The 18,690-nt window shown below is 32.8% G+C and overlaps 1 protein-coding gene across 1 annotated transcript; it reads left to right on the plus strand.

Moving 5' to 3' along the window:
- The first annotated feature begins 513 nt into the window (after positions 1-513).
- On the plus strand, positions 514-1,263 carry LOC125810242 (ethylene-responsive transcription factor ERF011-like). The gene has a single exon (XM_049489749.1). The coding sequence runs from the start codon at positions 584-586 to the stop codon at positions 1,106-1,108; it is 525 nt and encodes a 174-aa protein (XP_049345706.1). The 5' UTR covers positions 514-583; the 3' UTR covers positions 1,109-1,263.
- Positions 1,264-18,690: the final 17,427 nt, after the last annotated feature.

An 18,690-nucleotide genomic window follows, 5' to 3' on the forward strand; every position in this document is an offset into this window, starting at 1 on the left:
TAAAATTTGAAAATATCAAATCGAATATTAAATGCGGAGGCTGAAAGCTTTTTACGTGTCGAGCGGACCAACGAGCAACAACCACCATCTCTTATGAATTTGAACATAAATAAATAAAGTAGACATAAATCAGGTTATTATTGTGGGAAGAGAGAGTGTGACATTATCGGTGCTTTTAGATATTTGCTTTTTTAGTTTTAAAATAATAATAATAATAATTTAATTTGACTGGAAATAAAATTTTAAAAAATAAAATAATTATTAATAATCTAATTTTAAATTAGTTAGGTTAAAACTTAAAAGCATTTTTTTATTTTATGATTTTAAATATTTTATATAAAAATACATAAATTTAAAGTGTTATAAAAAATGAAACGAGATCATTCTTTTTAAAATAGATTAAAATAATATAAATCATTCTTTTAAATTATTGAGGCAATTTCCCTTAAAAATAAAATCAACGTGAAAACCATAGTACCCAAATTGTGGCCAACGCCCATTTCTCTTTCATGGGCATTCCTCTAGATTACAGGGAATTTTTTTGTTCCAATTAACCCCAAAAATTGATAAGGAAAGAGGAAAAATGGAGGTTGACGGCGTCAGAAGCGGCGATGCTGGGGTGGTTGGAGGTGGAAGAGGAGGAGGAGGAGGGTGTTGCTCCGGGAAGAGAAAAAACGAGAGGGCTTACAAAGGAATTAGGATGAGAAAATGGGGGAAATGGGTTGCTGAAATCCGAGAGCCAAATAAACGGTCGAGGATATGGTTGGGCTCGTATACGACGCCTGTTGCAGCTGCAAGAGCATACGATACAGCTGTTTACTATCTCCGGGGGCCATCGGCCCGGTTAAATTTCCCGGAGCTGTTAGTCGGTGATATCGGCGAACTCATTGATTTGTCTGCTGATGCAATTCGTAAGAAGGCTGTTGAAGTAGGTGCTAGAGTTGACGCTATCCAGAGTTCAATGGCTATTTCCGATGATGACGGCGACGGCGATAATCAGCTACGGCGACATGAAAGCCCGGCCCGATTAAAGCCTTGTTGGTTTCAGGAAAAGCCCGATTTAAACTTGAAGCCCGAGCCCGAAGGCCCGGAATTTGATTATTGGTGAGCTGTTTAGGACTGTTTTTATTTTCTGAATTATTATCTTTTTTCTTTCTTTTTTTTAATTTAAATTTTGAGCTTAATATAATCTGAGTACAAACTGTACTTATGTTGTAACATGTAAATATAGTCTTTGTCAAATGCAATTTTAGCATTTTATTTTTGGGTTTTTTTTAAAAATGAATTCTCCTCATCTATGTTAACAATAAAAAAAATTGTAAATATTTGTTTTTTGAATAATTTGAAATATAAAATGATAGGTTGAAATCAGAATCAAACGTTGAATGTGAAATTGCATGTCCATATATAGGCTAAGATGAACTTTGTGGCTACAAACTCATTTTTTTTATACTAATTAAATAGGAAAAAGAATTTGAAAAATACTTTAACATTGATCGAAATTGTTATTACGATATTAAATTTTATGGAAGATCTTTTATCCCTATACTATTTAATAGTGTATTTTAAAGATATATATGTGTTCACGTGGACACTTACTATTTATAATTATGCAATATTTATGATGTTCACGTTGGCACATACAGTATATACCTTTAAGATACATTATTAAATAGTGTAGGGAGGTAAAAAGTCCTTTTCAAAATTAGGTATCATAACAACAATTTCGACCAAAGTTCAGATATATTTGAGACTTTTTTCCCAATTAAATACCTCTTCTTAAAATAATTGAGATGTACCTAAGTTGATACTCCCTATGTCCCATTACTTGTCCACTTTTGAATTGACACACCTATTAAGAAAGCAATTATTCACATGTGAGTTTATCATTTTATCCCTATTAATTATGAAGTTGATAGATTAAAAATTTAAAATTTTCAAGAAATTTTACCTTTTTCAAAGTAATTAATTGAGGGTATAATAGGTAAAATTATTTTGTCCTTCTTGATTTGTCAAAATAGACAAGTAACTAAGGACAATTATAAAAGAAAAAGTGGATAAGTAATTAGGGATTGAGGAATATTATTTTAAAATAATTTATAAAAAATTTCTAACTTTAATTTCAGATATTTTGTTTTTTCCGAAGTTTGTCCAATTATTGAGATTTGTGCCTCTTTGTTGAGAGTAACCGCAATTTGTTTAGATAGAAAATGATAATTTTTTCAAACTTGGTTCATCGTTTGTACGTGAAAAAAACAACAATAGATTGTTTCTTTATAAAAATAATGATGATATTTTGGATATATATTTAGTATGCTTTAATTTGTAATTTGCACTCTTAATATGTGTGTTAACTTTTTACTTACATATAAAATCATAATAAGGTCTTTTTTTTCCAATTATTTACAAGGATAAAATAAAAAAATTTAAAAACCTATTATATTTTTAAAGATATGTAAACATAATAATAATAATAATAATAATAATAATAATAATAAAAACTAATTATTTTCTACCAAAACATAAATCGATTTTTCTGATCTTTCTTTCTCAATACATGTACAAAGCCAAATAAAACAAAGACTGACATAAGTATTCTCATCGATATACAAACAAAAAAATCACCCAAAAAAAAAAAGAAAAAGAAAAAGAAAAAAAGAAGAAGAGGAATCCATGAAATATGAATTTGCTTTTAATAACTCACATAAATAAATTAGAAAAGTAAATATGAAATGGGTTGATGGAGTAGCAATACTATAAAGTATAAACACCCTAAATACCAATGGATTGGAAGAAACAATTGTTTGGCCAAAACAAAAAAAGAGATCCATTTTGAAAATTTAATGATGTCCCCTCTGAGAGTGATACATATAAAAAATTACTAGAAACGAAGGATTGTTAATCATTTTAATGGAAAAGAAACGACAAATGACTTGTCTTTAATATTGTTTTCATTTTAAATTTAAATCACTTTTATTTTTCTTTATATGAAATTCTCTATGTTATTCTTATTAATAATTGAAGAATGAGACTTTTTACGATGTTGCAAAGAACTAAGGAGATTAGGATGCAAATTATTAAAAATGATAGAATAAGGTGTAAGTCGCAAAAGAGGGTATACTTTAGGGGTGCAAATCACAAATTACTCTAATTAAGTCCTAATCTTAACTATTTGAAGAGTTAAAAGATAATAATCTTTTTGAAATAATTTTCTCAAGTTAAACTTAATATTGTCAAGTTTCTAATTCAACACTACTTAATATTAACTTAGATTTAATTTATAACACTTCTAATTAAACTCAAAGTTAAATTGTAATTCAATTGTTAAACATAATTCAAGATTAAGGTTAATACAATTCTTAGTTCGAACTAAAATTTAGAGTTCAATTTTATTGAAAATGTCACTAGTAACCATGGGTATCTTCTAAGTAAATAATGTGCAGACTTTGGATTAACCAAAATTTAGCCTTGAAATTCATTTTCGCTTTCTCTAAACTTATCCTTAATTATCGATCACAATCACAAAAAGAAATCTTAAACGACAATAATATAGAGGAATTAATTAACGACAATAATTTAATGGTTACTTAACTTTTTAGAGGTAAGTGACAACCACTCCATTCATTCACTTTTACTTGTCACTTATTCTTAAAATATATTTTCATTTTACTTGTCACTTTTGACATATAAAGAAAAGACAATTACAATATATTTTATCATGTTTTACCATCAACATTATTTAATAGGGATAATTTAGTAAAATACATATGTCATTAATTATTTCTTAATCGGTGTGCCAAGTCAAATAGAGACATGTAAAAATAATTAGAGGGAGTACATTTTAGCACTATTTGTAAATGTCAATGTAATTATCACTAAAACCTATAAAAGCGTTGGATTTAATGACAATTAACTACTTCGCCTCTCCCCATTTATTTGTTCTTTTTTTATTTGACATACCTATTAAGAAAATAATAATTAACATAATGAGTTTACTATTTTACCCCTATTGCTTAATAAAATTTCAAAATCAAATTATTCATTAAAGAGGTTCTATTTTTTTCAAATCATTAACTCTCTAAATAAATTGATGATATAATATGTAAATATTTTTGACTTTTATTGATTTGTCAAAAATGACAAGTAAAAAACAAAGGGAGTAATACCAGTTTGTTATCACTAAAAATATTTTTATTGTAATGATATTCCGTTAAAAAAAAAACAAGTATAATAATATTGTAATTTTTCTTTAAATAAAAAAAACTTAAATAATATAAGAAAATCAGGACAAATGCCTGATCAGAGGGATGTATAGTGCATATTGATACAATTAATTCCATAGTTTAGACCTTCGCCAGCCAACAAGAATATTTGGGACTTACGAAGAATATGAAAAGAGGCAACTATTCTTATAAAATGTGATTGGTTCTTTAAAATAAAAAAATAAATATATATATATATATATATTTAGTCAAACCCCACATAATTTGAATCAGAGAAGATAATGCTTGCCTCAAATTATTGGATACCATTAATGTCATACCCAAATAATATTTCCTTTAACCTAAAATAGAGCCAGTTATTTTTATAGAAAATGCTCTTCTTCTAATGAGATTCTACATGAATTCAATTTAAATATAATCAAATTCGAATATGAGTTGATGAAAAAATAAAAAAAGTAAACTATTAGCACTTCCATTGTAGTCAACGGTAGTCGTTAAAAGTTTTGCATGTATATTGTTTTCTTTTGTAAAAGATTGTTAACCAACTCCTCAACTAAGCAAACGTCCCATCATTTTGTAGTTCAACAACCACATAGTGGAAACAAATGGAGCCCATCCATTAATGGGTTCCACACTAAAAAGTTATATTCGGTGATTTCTTCACATTAGTTTTGTCAAAATTTTGATGAATAAAATTATGTGATATATATATATATATATATATAATATATGTAAGTATATTTGTGAAAGATAGCAAATATTTATTGGAAAAATCTACCTATGAATCTCCATTATTGAAAAAGCATATGATGTAAATACGTTACTTTTTTTTATTTTATATATATATAAATTATTGAATTATCTTTTTAGGTTCAAGTTTCAGAGATTTAAAATCCGATAAATAATGAAGATGTATACAAATGACCAATGACAACCGTCATATAAAAAAAAAGTAATATAAGCAAAATAACAAAATAAAAAAAATTGTAAATATTTTTTTTTTGAATAATTTGAAATATAAAATGATAGGTTGAAATCATAATCAAACGTTGAATGTGAAATTACATGTCCATATATAGGCTAAGATGAACTTTGTGGCTACAAACTCATTTTTTTTATACTAAACCTGGTTCACCGTTTGTACGTGAAAAAAACAACAATAGATTGTGTCTTTATAAAAATAATGATGATATTTTGGATATATATTTAGTATTCTTTAATTTGCAATTTGCACTTTAATATATGTGTTAACTTTTTACTTACATATAAAATCATAATAAGGTCTTTTATTTTCCAATTATTTACAAGGATAAAATAATTTTTTTTTAACAATTTTTTTTTTTTTTTAAGATATGCAAACATAATAAATCCATAGTTTATTTTATTTGTAATTCGCAGTAAACATCCCATTTTTGTCATCTGGTTCAGTACACAATTAGCCATTTTCGGTATATAATTACTCATTCGGTATACAAATGTATAAAATGCGTTTATGTTTGTATAAAACGAGAGAAAAGTGTATATGCAAATACAAACACATATATTTTCGCCCTATACACTTATAATTATACAAATACAGATCTTTTCCTGCAAAAAAAAAAAAACTGAAACGTTTTATATACAAATCATCCAATTGTATAAATGAATTTATACAAAACTGAATAATTTGTATATAAATTGGATGTATCTAACGAATTATACAAATCAAAAGCTCCATAGCAAACATAAAATTTGTTAGGGAGCGTAATTATGCAAACTATAGTTATAACATACAAATATGATTTTTATGTTTGCTAAATATAATCGATTTTTCTGATCTTTCTTTCTCAATATATGTACGAAGCCAAATAAAACAAAGACTGGAATAAGTATTCTCATCGATATACAAACAAAAAAATCACCCAAAAAAAAAAGAAAAAAAAAGAAGAGGAATCCACCAAATATGAATTTGCTTTTAATAACTCACATAAATAAACTAGAAAAGTAAATATGAAATGGGTTGATGGAGTAGCAATGACTTGTATTTAATATCATTTTTATTTTAAATTTAAATAACTTTTATTTTTCTTTATATGAAATTCTCTATGTTATTCTTATAAATAATTGAAAAATGACTTTTTATGATGTTACAAAGAACTAAGGAGATTAGGATGCAAATTATTAAAAATGATAGAATAAGGTGTAAGTCACAAAAGAGGGTATAATTTAGGAGTGCAAATCACAAATTACTCTAATTAAGTCCTAATATTCACTATTTGAAGAGTTAAAGGATAATAATCATTTTTTGAAATTCTCAAGTTAAACTTAGTATTCTCAAGTTTTCTAATTCAACACTTAATATCAACTTAGATTTAATTTATAACACTTCTAATTAAACTCAAAGTTAAATTGTAGTTCAATTGTTAAGCATAGTTCAAGATTAAGTTAATACAATTCTTAGTTCGTACAAAAATATAGAGTTAAATTTTATTGAAAATGTCACTAGTAACCATGGGTATCTTCTAAGTAAATAATGTGCAGACTTTGGATTAACCAAGTAAGATGGAAATTTAGCCTTGAAATTCTTTTTCACTTTCTCTAAACTTATCCTTAATTATCACAATCACAAAAAGAAATCTTAAACGATGATAATATAGAGGAATTAATTAACGACAATAATTTAATGGTTGCTAAACTTTTTAGAGGCTAGTGACAATCACTCCATTCATTTACTTTTACTTGTCACTTATTTTTAAAATAGATTTTCATTTTACTTGTCACTTTTGACATATCAAGACAAAACAATTATAGTATATTTTATCATGTTTTACCATCAACATTATTTAATAGGGATAATTTAGTATAATACATATAACAATAATTATTTTTTAATGGGTGTGTCAAGTCAAATAGAGACATGTAAAAATGATTAGAGGGAGTACATTTTAGCACTATTTGTAAATGTCAATGTAATTGTCACTAAAACCTATAAAAATGTTGAGTCTAATGACAATTAACTACTTTGCCTCTCCCTATTTACTTGTTTTTTTTTTTTACTTGACATACCTATTAGGAAAATAATAATTAACATAGTGAGTTTACCATTTTACCCCTATTATTTAATATAATTTCAAAATCAAATTATTCATTAAAGAGGTTCTATTTTTTTCAAATCATTAACTCTCTAATAAATTGAGGATATAATATGTAAAAAAATTTGACTTTTATTGATTTGTAAAAAATGACAAGTAGAAAAGACAAGTAAAAAAAGTACCAAAGGAGTAATACCGGTTTGTTATCACTAAAAGTATTTTTATTGTAGTGATATTTCGTTCAGAAAAAAATAAGTATAATAATACGGTAATTTTTCTTTAAATAAAAAAAAAACTTAAATAAAATAAGAAAATCAGGACAATTGCCTGACCAGAGGGATGTATAGTGCATATTGATACAATTAATTCCATAGTTTAGACCTTCGCCAGCCAACAAGAATATTTGGGACTTAAGCAGAATATGAAAAGAGGCAACTATTCTTACAAAATGTGATTGTTTTTTTTAAAAATAAATAAATAAATATATATGTTTAGTCAAACACCACATAATTTGAATCAGAGGAGATAATACTTGCCTCAAATTATTGGATACCATTAATGTCATACCCAAATAATATCTCCTTTAACCTAAAATAGAGCCAGTTATTTTTATAGAAAACGCTTCCTTCTAATGAAATTCTACATGAATTCAATTTAAATATAGTCAGAAATATGAGTTGATGAAAAAATAAAAAAGTAAACTATTAGCACTTCCATTGTAGTCAACGGTAGTCGTTAAAAGTTTTGCATGTATATTGTTTTCTTTTGTAAAAGATTGTTAACCAACTCCTCAACTAAGCAAACGTCCCATCATTTTGTAGTTCAACAACCAGTCAACACATAGTGGAAACAAATGGAGTCCGTCCATTAATGGGTTCCACACTAAAAAAGTTATATTCGGTGATTTCTTCATATTAGTTTTGTCAAAAGTTTGATGAATAAAATCATGTGATATATATAATATATGTAAGTATATTTGTGAAAGATAGCAAGTATTTATTGGAAAAATCTACTATGAATCTCCATTATTGAAAAAGCATATGATGTAAATACGTTACTTTTTTTATTTTATGTATATATAAATTATTGAATCACCTTTTTAGGTTCAAGTTTCAGAGATTTAGAATCCGATAAATAATGAAGATGTATACAAATGACCAATGACAACCGTCATATGTAAAAAAAAAGTAATATAAGTAAAATAACAAAAGAGAACGGTCTCAATTACAATGAGGTGATTGAGATTTTTGTACTTTTACTCAGAAATTTTAAATTTGAATTCTTGGGAATAGAACAAGTCATTTTGAGAAAACTACTTCAAAAAATAATTTATACCATACATAACTATATATTTAATTAATTCCAATATAAATATCAAGCAGGGAAAAAATAAAGGGGAAAAAATATTAAATAGCAAAATCCTGCATAAGGCCCCATCCGATTAAAAGATGAAGTGCCCTAGTCAAAATAGGTGCCTCTTTTTAAAGGTCCACCTCAGATTTTTTCTGTCTTACAAATAAAAAATATCTTCTTTTCTTCTGTATTTCGTTCGTGATTAAAATAGATTGAATTAATACATTGTGATTAAAACAGAATGAATTAATACATTATGATTAAAATAGATCGAATTAATAAGTAGATTAGACCATAGATTAGTGTCAATTCGTTCAATTCTTACCTAGTTTTTTCTTTTTTCCATATTTGGGTTTCTTATACTATATTTTGCTATCTATTAAACCTTTTTTTAAGAAAATATTATTGCTATATAACATATTAAACAAAAAAAAGAAATTTATTTTGATAAGATTTCTATCAATTTGAGCTACATATTTAGCCGGAAGCATGCCATTTTTAAAATTGATTGAATTGAATGGATCACAATAAATTGAATTAATAAAAAAAAGTAAAATTTGACATAAATAGAAGTCCAACAAAATAATACCTGCAAATATATATGTTTGTTTTATATATTAACGTAGAATAATGGGAAAATGGTCAACATTGCTCCTGAACTATGCAAAATAGACCATTTACACCTTTCGTTACATTTTGGGATTAAAAAAATGTCCCTGTAGTTATCAGTTATCACAATGGACCACAAATATCCTCAAGAGTTAATTACAATGATGTGGTAAGTCACGTGACACTAATTACGCCACCTAAGCTTTCCAACTAGGATACCCACTAAATTTTGACCTAATTTATTGTCACGGACCAGACCGTTGTGATTGACAGCCACACTAACCCTCAGGTGGGAGAACCATTAATACTAATTAGCTAACTCAAGAACTACACATTTAAAGATACGTAAGCAGGTTTAGATGTAGGAAATAAAGTAGAGTTTCCATAAACTCCAAAAGTCTAACAATGACTATCAAAACATTGCAGAAATATTCCCTAGAACCTGAAAGTCAATGTACCAAAACTCTAACAAAGAACCATAAGTCTAAAGAAAATGGGTGCAACCCAATTAAACATACGAATATCTAACTAGAAAGTTTGAGTCAGAAGGAGTATACTAAAACATAGAAAACTCATGGAAGATTGGAAGAACTGACTCACCCTTGAATTCAAATCGATCACTGGTCTTCTAAATGAGGTCTGTCGGTAGTCGCATGAGATGCCCTATACTCAACAAGAAAAGAACAAGTGTAGTATCAGTACACAACCACAGTGTACTGGTAGGATCACACGGCTATTCCCGAAACATATACAACAGTTACAACATAGTAAAAATGCATATACAGAATATAACACATATATCGATTATCAATCATGAACAACTTACAATTCCACATTCTCTTTAAAAAGTAATCACGATAATTCAATGGTCCTCTCATGGAACCTATACCCAAACTGTTAATGCACTGGAACGTGGTACCCAATCCAAGTTAGTGTGTCGGAACATGACACCCGTTCCAATATGTATGTTGGCACGTGACATTCGATCCCAGTTAATGTGTTGGAACGTAACACCTGATCCATTAAACAAACCACAATCACAATCACAATGTACATTCTCAAATCATACAATCAAGTGTTGATTCATGACATACAATTATTCATTCATACCCATTGCATTAGGTGTGATCAATAGTGCAACATTCGTATACATACATACATTACAATGAAGAAATTGCTAGCATACATCACACAAACAATCAACCATCACCTACCTCGAAAACAAGCTTGAATCCTCATAAGAAATTTGATTCTTCCCTTTCCGGATCCTTTCCACTTGTTCTAGGTCTACAAACAAAAAATTCATAACGGGGATCAATAACTAAGATCTAATTACCCAGATTATGACGAAATTACACAAGACCCAAATTATGATCCTAAGGTACATCTAGGGTTTTCCCACCATCCAAAACAGTTCCAAACCCCCCCTCCCCCCAAACAATAATTACCCATGAATTTACATTCTACGGATCGAAAGATGAATTCAGGGAGTAAAACCTTACCTTTAGCTTCAAGAAGGGTGAAAAACTACCAAGAAGTCACCCTGGTTCATCTCCTAACTCTCAAGAATGAAAATTGCAGAATAAAGACGTTTTGAGGTTTATTTCCGACTTAAGTCGCGACTGTCCCGCTATGGAAGCCCTTATCCTGCCACGGCGTCCCCGCCGTGGTGGCTTGCATTGAGGTAAAGCCAATCAATACTGGCCCAACACAGTTAAGAATTACAAATGGTCCAATGTATCAAGGACTAAGCTTGCCCTTCTTGCCAAATCTCATCATCCCTTTCATAGGTGACACCTTAAGAAGAACCTTCTCACTAGTCTGAAATGCCATGCCTCTTACCTTATGGTCTGCATACTTCTTCTATCTACTCTGGGCTGCTAAAAGCTTAGCTTGGATGCTTCTTACCTTATCCTGAGCATCATTCACCAAATCAACCCCCAAAGGTTTTACATCTCCAGCCTCAAACCATCATATGGGTGATCTACATCCCCTCCCATAAAGTGCCTCGAACGGTGACATATCTATGCTGGAGTGGTAATTGTTATTATAGGAGAACGCACACAACGGTAGAAACTTATCCCAATGTCCTCCAAAGTCAATCACACATGCCCTCAACATGTCCTTTAACACTTGGATAGTCCTCTCCGACTGCCCGTCCGTCTGTGGATGGAAAGTTGTACTAAAAGTGAGTTGTGTGCCTAATTCATCATGTAATTTCCTCCAAAACTTGGATGTGAACTGCGTACCATGGTCTGAGATGATAGAAAGGGGCACCCCGTGCAACCTTACTATCTCTTTTACATACACCTTAACCGTTTTCTGCGCATTATAATTATTCTGACTGGAATAAAATGGGCCGACTTAGTCAATCTGTCAACCATTACCCAAATAGAATCAAACTTTTCCAAAGTCTTGGGGAGACCAACCACAAAATCCATAGCTATTCTTTCCCACTTCCATTCCGGAATTGACATTCTCTGAAGCAAATCTGTCGGCCTTTGATGTTCATATTTTATTTACTGGCAATTTTGACACTTAGCCACAAACTCCGCTATATCTTTCTTCATGACCGTCCACCAATATAATCGCTTCAAGTTTCGGTACATCTTGGTCACACCCGGATGAATAAAATACTGCAAACCATGAGATTCTGTCAACAATTTCTGGATCAAGTCTTCTACTCAAGGGACGCAAATCCTTCTTTTAAAACTGAGCACACCTCCCGCATCAAGAGTGGTCTCTTGTGCCTTGCCAGATACTGTCTTCTTTCTGATCTCCATCAAATTCTCATCCTCAAACTGTTTGACCTTGATCTCCTCAAGAAAGATGGCCCTTACCTCAATGCTAGCTAATACCCCACCTTTCTCTGAGATGCCCAACTGCATGAACTTAGACTCCAAGGTTTGAATTTCCTTATCCAAAGGTCTCTTGGATACACTCAAGCAAGCTAGACTACCCATACTCACCGCCTTCCAACTTAGTGCGTCTGCCACTACATTAGCCTTACCCGGATAATATTAGATGGTCACATTATAATCTTTGAGTAACTCCATCCACATTCACAGTCTCAAATTCAGATCCTTTTGAGTGAAAACATGTTGCAGACTATGATGATCAGTAAACACCTCACACTTGACACCACAGAGGTAATGTCGCCAAATCTTAAGAGCAAACACTACCGCTGCCAACTCTAGATCATGTGTTGGGTAATTCCTTTCATGCACCTTTAATTGTCGCGACGCATAAGCTATAACATTCTTATCCAGCATTAACACAACACCCAAACCTAAATGGGAAGCATCACAATAAATAATAAAATCCTTACCTTCCATCGATAGTGCTAGAATAGGTGCCGTGGTCAAAAGAGTCTTGAGCTTTTGAAAGCTCTCTTCACACTTTTCAGTCCATTCAAATGGTACCTTCTTTTTGGTCAATCTTGTTAGATGCGTGGCAATAGAAGCAAAGTTTTTCACAAATTGACGATAGTAGCTAGCGACCCCACAAAACTTCTAACTTCAGTTACAAAGCTAGGCCGAACCCAATTCTTAACCGCTTCAATCTTTTGGGGATCTACCATTACCCCTTCCCTTGAAACTACACGCCCCAAAAAAGGCAACCGAAATGAACCAAAATTCACACTTAGAAAATTTCGCATACAACTTTTGTTTCCCAAGAACACCCAGAACAATACGAAGATGGTTGCCATGCTCTTTTTCACTTTTCAAATAAACCAATATGTCATCAATAAATACTATAACAAACGAATCAAGAAACGAATTGAACACACCATTCATCAAACTCATGAAAGTTGCAGGCGCATTTGTCAACCCAAATGACATTACCAAAAACTCGTAGTCCCCATAGCGTGTCCTAAATGCTGTCTTGGGTACATCCTCAGGCCTAATCTTTAACTAATGGTAACCCGACCTTAGATCAATCTTAGAGAAAACTAGTGCACCTTGTAACTAATCGAAAAAATCATCTATCTGAGGCAATGGGTACTTGTTTCGAATTGTGACCTTATTCAATTGTAGGTAATCTATGCACATCCTCATACTACCATCATTTTTCTTCACAAACAAGACAGGAGTACCCCACGGAGAAGCACTAGGACGAATAAAACATTTATCAAGAAGTTCTTGGATTTGAGCCTTAAGCTCTCTCAATTCTACTGGGGCCATGCGATACAGATGGATGGAAATGGGGCGGCTACCAGGTTCCAAATCAATGCAAAAATCTATATCTCTATCCAGAGGCATACCAGGCAAATCAGTAGGGAACATTTCTCTAAATTCTGACACCACAAGAAAATAATTAATATAGGGAGACTCAACATCCACATCCCGAATATGAGCCAAATATGCCAAACAACCCTGCCCCATCAGTTTCCTAGCCCGAATGAAGGATGTGATCTTAGCTAGTTTAGTCTTGTACACCCCTTCTCTCTCTAACTTTTCCCTACCCGAAATTTCTAGAGTCACAGACTTAGTATAACAATTAAGCATAACATAATAGGGGGACAACCAAGCCATGCCTAAGAGTACATCAAAGTTCGTCATATCCAATATAACCAAATCATCCCAAGTTTGGAAACCCATAAAGATAACAGAACAAACACAATAAACGTGGGTGACTATGACAGACTCTCCAACTGGGGTAGAAACATGGATGAGGGCATTAAGTATATCACAAATCATATCAAATCCTAAGGCAAACTGAGCGGACACATAAGAGTAAGTAGAACCCAGATCAAATAACACATTAGCCATCCAGTCACAGACAAAAATGGTTCATGTGATCACTGCATCAGACGTCTCAGTCTCGCTCTTGTTTGGAAAGACATAACACTGAGCCCTATCATCTTGACGGGTGACTTCTCTGCCTGACTGCTCCATACTTCTGCCTGCGTTACCATTTACCCAACCTCCACTGCATCACTGATTTCCTCCTCGCCCACCTTGTGGACTTCCTCGACCATTATTACCATTTCCCGTGGGTACCACTGCTCTAGTCTATTGTTGCACAGGGTCCGACATGTGTGGGTGGGGACAATCTCTCCTCATATGCCCAGGTTATCCACAATTATAACAAGTGAGATCAAAAGATGGCCTGCTGCCCGTCGAATGTGCGGCTCCCTGGCTATCCTAAATCAAATTCTGAGGTGGAGTTCCTGAGTAATTACTTCTAGAAGCGGGCATAGCAGACTGAATTGGCCGGGCTGCAAGTGTCGGCCTCCCTGAACCTCTGGAGTAGGAACCTTGAAAGTTACCTGTGTTCTAGCTTTCTTAGCCAATGCTTTAGCCTGCCCATCCCGCCTCACTCCTTCCACTTTCTTCACAAAATCTGTTACCTCATTAAAGCTTTTACCTGCAGAATTCATGTGCACAGACAATACTTGTAACTCATAGTTCAGTCCCTTGACGAATTGTAACAACCCATATGGTCGTTTTGAGTACTAGAGCTTTTTATTTCATAAAAGACTCTTTCGATAGGTTCTAAATGGATATTTTGGACTATTCGTAACCATTGTTATAGAATTAATTGGGTAATTTTAATAATTTATTTAGTTGGTTGTTAAAGAAAATAACATTAAAATTAATAGTGGGTCATTTTTACCACTTTTATAATTAGTCATATAATAATTAGGATAATAATAATCAGTTTTAGAAAAAGAAATTTAAAGAGACGAAAGGTCGTGAAGAAAGAAGGGGTGGCTGCAAGTCCTACAGGTAAGAGTTTTTGTCCAAATACCCCAACTCTTGTTCATATTAATTTTATTGTTGTTATACGACGGTCAGGACGAATTTAAGTACCATTTGTTACAGATTTGGGGGCCGAATAGGATTCCTCTTAATTTATTGTTAACAAATGGTAATGGACATTTAGGGCATAGTTATTGGCCAAGAGTTGAAACCTAATGTTTATAAAATAATATAAGGTGTAGGAAATTGTTAGTATTTGTTGATTTGAGAAGAATGGAGGTTACACGGATTGTTCAGTGATTAGACAATACAGGTTTGGTTGTTTTTGGTTATTGTAATTTTATTAAAGAATTGGGTTGAAAACTTGTTAGGCATTCACGTGGGTTAAGTTGGGAATTATGGTATGACCTCTTAATGACCAATTAATGCTTTGCAGTGAACTAAGTTATTACAACTATATATTTATATATGATATAGATTAAATAGAGTTGCACGAAAGTAAAGGCCTGGAGACTGTACGTAATTTTTAGTTATCGTATTATGAATCAAGTTTTGATATATTAAGATAGGTAATTAAATATTGAGTGTAGTGTATTATTTGAATACCATTAAGGTTATGCAAATTGGAGGAATTAAGACTTACCCTTAGGTTTGAACTTTAGGAAATTGATTATAGAATTGGGTGAGTTTTGGGTCTAGGCTAGACACATAATAGCATGGGTGCCTAGAGACTCGTTAACTTACAAATTATGCATACTTGGTAGATTGGAAACGTTCGGATGCATTGAGGAAAGGAAAAGCATTTGAGAAGTAGCTTGTCTGACTTTGATTCTTCGGTGGAGGTAGGTTATGGTTTATTCTATTTGATAGATAGACTCTTAATAGTGATTGATATGCATTGAATGATATTGTGAAGTTCTCTATGTACTTGATTGTGTAGCTTGGTTGTGTGGTTTGTGATTGGTCTGAAATCCTGAGACCGTGGAATTTATAATCTTGAACCCTCTCTATCGAAATGATGCCTTGAATAAAGAAGGCTTGATGAAATATTATTAATTAATTGAAAAGTGGTGATAATAAATGATAAATTAATGATATTATTGGATCGGAGTGTCACATTCCGACACGGTATTATTGGATCGGAGTGTCACGTTTCGACACGGTATAATTGGATCGGAATGTCACGTTCCAATACGGTACTATTGGATCGGAGTGTCACATTTCGACACGGTATAATTGGATTGGAATGTCACGTTTCGACACTGTATTATTGGATTGGAGTGTCATGTTCTAACACAGTATAATTGGATCGGAGTGTCACGTTTCGACACAGTATTATTTAATCGGAGTGTTAGGTTTTGACACAGTATAATTGGATCGACTGTCACGTTTCGACACGGTAACATTAAAGGAAAAAGATATTGAATTAACTTAATGTACTTAATCTCAAAGAACTCAATTCCCAAATTAGTTTGGTTTGGAGGCATGAGTCCTCATGTGTGATCTTGATATTGTTGACTGAGTACGTACTTACTTTAGTGTTGTTGACACTGATTCACGTGTTTGTTTCTTGCCACCTGCTAAGTGTCATAGTTGATTTTATACTATTATTCATTACATATTAGTTTCTATTTTGGGTTGGCCGATGATATCTACTCAATACATGTTGCCCTGTACTGAGTCCTACTTGTGTTTTTCTCTGTTTTCTTTTTGTGGAGTGCAGTGAGTGTATCAGTGACTTCGACTCACCCTCAACTCTAGCCAGTCTCCAGCACATCAGGTTCCAGGGTGAGTTATTCGTTCCAGCTCATGTTGGATTCTCTTGGTCATGGCATAATGTCCTTAGTTTTCGGACATAAACTATTTTATTAATTTATTTTTGTGTCTTTAATACTCTTAGACTTAGTGTTTGAAGATTAGATGTCCTTGATGTGATGACTTTCAGATTTTGGGGATAATAAGTGTTAGACTTTAGATGTTTATTTGATTGGTTACTTTAATAAGTTTTGAGCTTCTGCATTATTGTTATTATTCGTAGTTGAATTTTTTTTTATATATGTTGGGGTTTGGATCCCTTGATTCGCCCACTTAGGAGGTTATATGTGGGTGCCACTCACGACTCGTTACGGGTCGTGACATGACTAGACATATCCTATCTTCCTTAGTAGTCACCAATTGCGTAGCATATCTAGACAAAACATAAAACTTAGCTTCATAAGCAGCCACAAACATACCACCTTCTCGAAAGCCATGAACTCGTCCTTCTTACGATCTCTCAAGGTCCGGGGCACATACTTCTCCAAGAACAGAGCATGAAACTGGGTCCAAGTGAGTGGGGGTAAAGCTGAAGATCTGCATTCCATATAAGTTCTCCATCATTGCTTAGCCTTACCTTGAAGCTGAAAAGTCACAAACTCTACTCCATGCTAATGAACAATACCCAACTTATGCAACCTCTCATAACGATCTAAGATGAACTCATATGCATCCTTACTCTCAGAACCATGGAATAGCGGAGGCTTTAGTTTCAGAAACTTGGTAACATCTCGTGTTCATTCCCAGTCATCACAGGACCCAACCAAGGATGGAAGAAGGCATCAGTACCTACAATTCCACCCACCTTGGGGACAATAATATCAATAGGAGTTGACGGAAGTTTGAGTTGCTTGAACGGAGGGAAGAATTCCAAGACCAACCAATCTTTTTTGGAAAGACATAATATGATGAGCTAACACTGGTCTAGGGGAGAAATACTTGTAGTCTCAGCCTGCACCTCTTCCTCTTGTCCAACATCCTCATCATTCTCAACCTCAACATTCTCCTATATATTTTCATGATGCGTATGAGGATTCTCATTTCTGGGAACATTCTTAACCGGAGCTCCACCCCTAGCAGGTGCTACCCTTCCTTGGCCTCTACCCCTGCCTCGACCGCGACCTCTTGCTGCAGACTCCTCAGCAGGCTCATTGACGGGAGCTGAAGATCTGCATTCCACATAAGCTCTCCACTACTGCTTAGCCTCACTTTGAAGCTAAAAATTCACAAACTCTACTCCATGTTGATGAACAATACCCAACTTATGCAACCTCTCATAACAATCTAAGATGAACTCATAGGCGTCCTCACTCCCAAAACCATGGAATATCGGAGGCTTCAGTTTCAGAGAGATTTCCTGAAGTCCGATAGCCTCTCGAAGAATAGTACAGACGTCTCCGTACCGTTCCACAAGATTGTACTAGGCTCGTTTTGGTACACTGAGATTAACGAACCTAGGGCTCTGATACCAACTTTGTCACAACCTAGACCGTCATGATTGACACCCACACTAACCTTCGATGGGAGAACCATTATTACTAATTAGCTAACTTAAGAACTACACATTTAAAGATACGGAAACAGGTTTAGATGTAGGAAATAAAGTAGAGTTCCCATAAACTCCAAAAGTCTAACAACGACTATCAAAACATTGCAGAAATATACCCTAGAACCTGAAAGTCAATGTACCAAAACTCTAACAAAGAATCATAAGTCTAAAGAAAATAGGTACAACCCAATTAAATATACAAATGTCTAATTAGAAAGTCTGAGTCCAAAAGAGTGAACTAAAACATATAGGACTCATGGCTGCATAGAAGAACTGACTCACCCTTGAATTCGAATCGATCACTGGTCTTCTAAACGAGGTTTGTCAGTAGCCGCATAAATATGCCCTATACTCAACAAGAAAAA

Source organism: Solanum verrucosum, unplaced genomic scaffold (assembly GCF_900185275.1).
Source record: "Solanum verrucosum unplaced genomic scaffold, falcon-dt-bn FXZP01000038.1, whole genome shotgun sequence".
NCBI lineage: Eukaryota > Viridiplantae > Streptophyta > Magnoliopsida > Solanales > Solanaceae > Solanum > Solanum verrucosum.

Bases quoted from the DNA above. Each gene is read 5' to 3' on its own strand.
- LOC125810242 (XM_049489749.1), top strand. From the start codon at position 584: ATGGAGGTTGACGGCGTCAGAAGCGGCGATGCTGGGGTGGTTGGAGGT.